Source organism: Opisthorchis viverrini (assembly GCF_000715545.1).
Source record: "Opisthorchis viverrini unplaced genomic scaffold opera_v5_65, whole genome shotgun sequence".
In the NCBI taxonomy this organism is placed as follows: Eukaryota; Metazoa; Platyhelminthes; class Trematoda; order Opisthorchiida; family Opisthorchiidae; genus Opisthorchis; species Opisthorchis viverrini.
Genome location: NW_008751721.1, coordinates 1,645,867 through 1,651,887, shown reverse-complemented (window position 1 = coordinate 1,651,887; position 6,021 = coordinate 1,645,867). Strand labels below are relative to the sequence as shown.

The window sequence follows — 6,021 nt, the reverse complement described above, 5'->3', positions numbered from 1 at the left end:
TCCGTGACCGGTTCTTCTCCTCTTGAGACACATCAGGTAGATGCAGTCCCTGCGCTTCCATCAAATCGATGGTCTGCCTGAATTCAAGTTTCACAGAATTCGACAAAAACAGATTTGCATGTCAATTTGGTTTACACGTGGCACCTACCTGAAACCCCACTGAAAAAAACAATTTCAGTGGGTTGCGAATGAGTCTCCCGTGAAAACCAAATTGGTGTACACTGAACTCTACTTGTCAAAAACCACAAAAGCTTCGGCGAACAAGTGGTCCCGTCCACGGAATTTATTGGATTTTCTCTAGCTGCTTATAGTACACCTTTAGCCATCAAGGATTCACGCAGGCCATTAGTCAGTGGTATGCAAACAAAGTCGGACTGCAACCTCGTGCGGAAGACATGAAAGTATATCTTATGAATTAATTTGCATGATCCTTTCAGACAGTGCACGTTGAAATTGTGATGCATCCGGTGTTTACAGAATTTTCCATCAGTTGCTTCATTTGACCGCTCCCATCTGGGTTGTTGCGCGCTTTGTTGTCGTCTCTCCAAGAAGTGTATGTAGATTTGGGGCCATTTACAATCAAGATTTCAAAAGACCGGCTTTGAGTTAAATGACTTTGAAGGACCTCATTGTATACAATGAGTACTTGGTGGATCAGTCTGGCGGCACAATCATCGAGGTTATCCACACAGACTCGACCTCGGCTTCTACGATCGCTTGGAAGATTAATAAATATGATTGTCACACCCAGTTGACAGAGACATCATGTGAGAAGCCAGTCGGAACGTGACTATGGGACCAACTGGTGGGATTCCCGTGGCTTCAAAATGAAAGGGCCTTCCCCTGTTCACGTTTCCGCTAGTTAGTGACACTGCTGATCAACCGTTCGTTGTCGAACGGTTAGGCATTCACACTCGCCGGAAGGTCGAATATCCGAAGCTGTCCGATGCTCCAAAGTGAAGATAAAATAAATGTGCAATGCTTCACTGCTTTTCAGCGTAGATTGCCTACACAGACAGGACGAAATCTCAATTCGAAATGCAGAACAGTCGAGCTGTCTGAGATATGAGACGCCTGACTGATAGCGAAAACTGGATCTTATTTGCTAAACATGTTTCCTTGCTGGCTTGGGAAGATGTCCTTTTTCATACTTACTTATTTTAACCACGAAAATGATCACAAATGCGACAAGTAATCCAAGTTAAGATCTTCGATGCGCAAGGAATTCTTCAGAATGCAAAAAATTCGTCGAAAACCTGGAAGCGCCAAATTAAAATGGAGTTCTACAGTTTCAGGCGAGACAGTGGTTGGAGCTATCGTCGCATCCTAACCCCAAAATTAGTTTGTCTATCTGCAGTCACTTACATTTCCTACATATGCATTACTGTATACAGACACGCATGCTTTTGATTGGCGAGTGTCGAATGATTCGTCAAGGAGATTCGAACCCGTGACCTCGAGGTCAGTTGAACGCTTAACCTTTAAACCACAAGCGGCTGGTCAGCCCTGTGATCTGTATACATTTGTTTTACAGTGGGGTACAAACTTAGAAGAATGATCTCTGTGTCGGAAAGAGATATCTTATCAGAAACCAAATATGGAACGATTCAGTATCGGCCTTACAATGCAAACTGGGGCTAGACGCAGATGTCAGGCATTCACACAAACTAGGTCAGTAGCCTTGATATTCTCTGTTTACCTGAAACTTTTTCGGATCAAACAGTTGTTTCCGTCTTTTGAACTTGTTGTATTCCGGAAAATGGTAGGCGATTGCATCGAACTGGAGTTTTGAACTGCTGTGACATTTACTGCGACCAGTAGAACATACTACCGAAAAGTCACCAAACGTAAGACCGAAATACGTACCCATCTAGTAGTCCACACCAACTCGCTCGTTCTTTGCCATTTCCGCTCGCTGTACTTCGTATCCAGAACGTGCTCAGCTTGCCTACTTGTCTTGCTGCTTACTGGAACATCAAACCTCGATGTTTGCATATACGTTCAACCGGTCCTGGTGTTTGCTGTCAATTGCGTTGCAACACGGTTACGGTAACGTTCAACAGTTGAACTTCCCAAGTAGTCTATGTTTGAAGCATACCTTCCGGATAATCTGAACTGACTGCAACAAATGGCATTCTTTTGCATTCTTGGCAGTAACTACAGTCTCAGGGACTAAGCCTTCGGATCATTCTCAGTAATACTAGAAGATGCCGGTTCGTTCGTTTTTTCCGGTGTACTTCAAGAGATGCGTACGACGGATGTAACTGGATCTCCTGGTTATTCTAAGTTAGGTCTTATTAGAATTCGTTTTGTCTTCTAAAGTCATAAATCCAAATGTTCATGAGAAAATTTTCTTAAAGTGTCGACTTTTTATATGATTCTAGTCTTTTCTGAAGCCCTCTGACTGGAAAACAATATTTGGGGACTTGGAAAATGGGCCTAAATGTTCAGGAAGTACAAAATCTAAGAAGTTTAGAAGAACACTTCTATCGAATAATAGTACCGTTTTCACAAGAATTCGGTTTGACCGGAGGATTAACTGAATCCAGCTAACTGAATCTCTCGCTTTTGATGGTTCACTTATGCTGAATTCGGTGCACCGTCAGTATTATGAGTAGGGTGTTACGTTTAGACAACAACGTATTGCTATATCTCGAATATCATACTCAGTTAAATAAGAGAGGAAACAGTTGGAGTGGACCATCCTAAACGGTAAATTCATCTGGAATTAGTTATTTCTAGTCACCTGTAAAAACTACACTCGTTTGCAGATGCGAGTATCTGTCAAATCTCTCCAACTGGGCTTCACGTAGCGCATCATCTTGACAGGGAATCTGGGAATACGCCTACCTGGTGAGCCTAAAAATGCCACAAACTGTTGCGTGTTGCCGAAGAGTTCTCAGCAAATTTGTGAGTAGTATGTTGCTGTTGTATCATCGTTCCTCTTCCTTGATTGTGGATTCAATATAAAAACAACTGTTTCAGATATCATGACATTTATGGTGCGTATAGGTATTGTCTAGCCTACAGAACGTATCATCAACATTGACGAGCAATTTTGTACCCATCCAGATTTCCAGTAAAGATAACAGCTGAAGCCGGTCAAATTGGTTTTCCGTCGCCATGTAATTAATTTGCCCATGAAGATCCTGGAAGAACGTACCGTTGAAGTCTTTACTAGGTAATTCGGTTTGACGCCACAAGCATTCTACTTTGATTGTCTCCTCAAGGGGAGCACACGTCTGGGCGGGAGTCTGAAAGATCTCAACAAAATCAGGCAAATTTCTCTACTTTTGGGTAGCCAATAAACTTTTCATCAGCTCAATAGGCAATGAAAGCCAAATGGCTGGTTGTTCGAGGTACATTTAGAAACACGGAATTTAATGGTCTGTGAACAAAACTATTGACTACTTTCCAGATTGCAACATATGAACAGCCACAGCGGTAGGCATGTTACAGCAGTAGGACTTGGATGCCACAAACCATAATAACTGTTTTTGATACTTGGCTTCATTGTATTTGTTAGTTCAGGGTTGAATCATGCTAGCCTCCTGAATACATCTAACCCGAAATTATACGGGATCTAAGGCTCTTGGTTCGCTGTGTTCACTTCAGTGCCAGATGTGTGTGGGTACGTCAAATTCTTTCGCTTTAAACTAAGTTTCGGATGTATGCAGGCAACTAATGAGGTAGACGAACTAGATCCTTTCATTCAATCCTCCTAGGATCCTTTTTTCCTGTCATGGAATTCATAGAATGAAATGGATGGTTGCAGTATTACTCCAACTGATTACACGCCACGGTATAATAAACATAAGTAAATACTTTGGGAAACTGATTTCCTGTTGACTGAGACTCCCTGGATCTAGTCCGATAAATGAAATTTAAAAATGCAAATATTTCCTTGTAACAAATAATGAGAAGTATTCACCTCGTATAAACAAAAACGGCTCAATCTTGGATACGGCGTTTGCTATATTTCGTTTTGTCATTCGAAAGCATCAAGTGAACACCATAAAGATACCATCCTACGGTGATCATCTCGAGGTTGATTTCAACTTCATCACGTAAAGGTTGACGAAGGAACGCTGTGGAAAACCTAAATGTACAAAAACATCAATACGACCTGCCTTATTTGTGAGTGCTGGTTTCTTGCAGACGACTACTTCTCGTGTGGAGAAAAAATCAACCCGAATACAAAACCACTTTTGTGAACAGAGAGCCGTTCCGTAGCCCACTCATGTGATTGAAAAATCCGAGATCAGTGTGCCTGGCATGCTTTTTTCAGTCTTTGACATACTACAAGCCCGGGGTTATGTCCTTTGATTGTATCAGATAATTCAAGCGTCCACCCCGGAAGTGACTTTGGTCTATTGACTAGTCTAATCAGACATGTTCGAATGCCAGAATTAGGGACAGTGAAATTGAGTATCAGCTGCCGGGAAATATGTGGTAAATGACTTGTATCTCCATTTTACCTGATACCGAGTTTTTCATGGTCCAACAGTTTTACACCAAGATTTCTGAGCATTTTTTTCATATTCCTCTTTACATTCAGCTTCAGCAGTCAGGACCGAGTCAGCCTCTTGAATTCAATGTGGCTTGTTGCCGTAACTTTCCTCAGCATCGGGTACGGCGATATCGTTCCTCATACGTACTGTGGACGCGCTATTGCTCTGGCGACTGGCGTAATGGTGAGTTCTAACTAGATTTTATTGAACCCTTTTCGGCTACACGCATTGGTCCTCATTTTCAATCGAACTGATGCAGACAAACAGAAGTCCGAATCACCTTAGAGAACCATCTTAAAGAGCCTTTATCTACCTTGACTGAAGTTTCGAAATACCCCTCCTTCCCCTTCGATGTCTTCAAGTGTCTTTCAAAGCATAGCGGACCTATAGGTGTATGATTTTTCACACAATTCTGATGAGAGTAAAGGAAACACTAAGGTAAGCGAATATACACTCATTTGCAAACTAATTTTGTTTTTCGAGAGACTTACCTGTAACCCAGCTGAATCTCTCGTTTGTGATGTTTTCAGGCAACTGACTGTGCTGCACCAGGCCGCCTCATTTTTCAGTCGCTACGATATTCGAGATATCGCAATACATGTATGTTTGTAATGTACTACTCATAAGGCTTCTGAAAATCCGTCGACAGCCCACGACCGGTTTCGCCCTTTTTGGGGCTCATCAGGTAGGCGCAGTCCCCTGGTTTCCGTCAACCTTATGTTCTACTTGTCTTGATAGAGGAATAAGTACTTAGACCAAGCTAAACAGACACAGTGATTCTACTTTAGAGAGAGGAAGAACACTCATCGGGCCGAACAAGATCTCTTTTCTTAATAGAACCTTCTATCCGTGGATGTGAATATGCGTAATAATTGACATCAAACCAGGGGTTTACTTGCGCGGTTCCAAGGTCATTTTTACTACGTCCTCTCCAGATGTTGATGGGACTAATCACGTCTGCTCTCTATTTATGTTTTACTGTTTTATAATTATCGTCTTCAGGGGCTTTTGAAATTTTTAAATAGACAGTTCCTGCGTTAGTACCACAGATAGCAGTCCAATTTTCATCCACCGCAGTTTGTCACTTCAACTAGCTATTGCTTTGCATCTGGCTGTATCTGATGGTCTCTACCAGCGCCCACTGAAAGCTTTCCGTTTCAACCCTCACTGCCTATCACGTAGGCCATTGTGAAAGCTTGCCATTTGAAATTCCATGACTGAATCGAAATGTTACAGATTACTAAGGTGTACGAGAAGTAAAACTCAACAGTGAAAGTGATTGTTAGCTTTAGAAAGACTGGGGTGAAATACTTCAACATAAATAACCACTGCGAATTTCAACGTCCCCTTGTTTGATATGGGCAAATACTGAAATCATGTCAATCGTAATGGGAAGTTCCAAGGTGGCCCTAGTCTTCAACAGAAAGCGGGGTCTACATGCTACCGACGGATGATTATCAAGGAATGGCTTTTAACGGAGAAACACATCTTACCTTGGATGTTTTCTACT

The 6,021-nt window shown here is 42.1% G+C and overlaps 1 protein-coding gene across 1 annotated transcript in view; it reads left to right on the top strand.

Annotated features, from left to right (window-relative positions):
- Positions 1-4,595: 4,595 nt before the first annotated feature.
- T265_13427 (hypothetical protein) overlaps positions 4,596-6,021 on the top strand; it is a gene marked incomplete at both ends in the record, with an annotated part of 23,329 nt that continues 21,903 nt past the window's right edge. Inside the window, 2 exons of the mRNA XM_009168812.1 lie at positions 4,596-4,694; positions 4,932-5,111. Coding sequence (XP_009167076.1) covers positions 4,596-4,694; positions 4,932-5,111 — 279 coding nt within the window. The remainder of the gene's footprint in view (positions 4,695-4,931; positions 5,112-6,021) is intronic.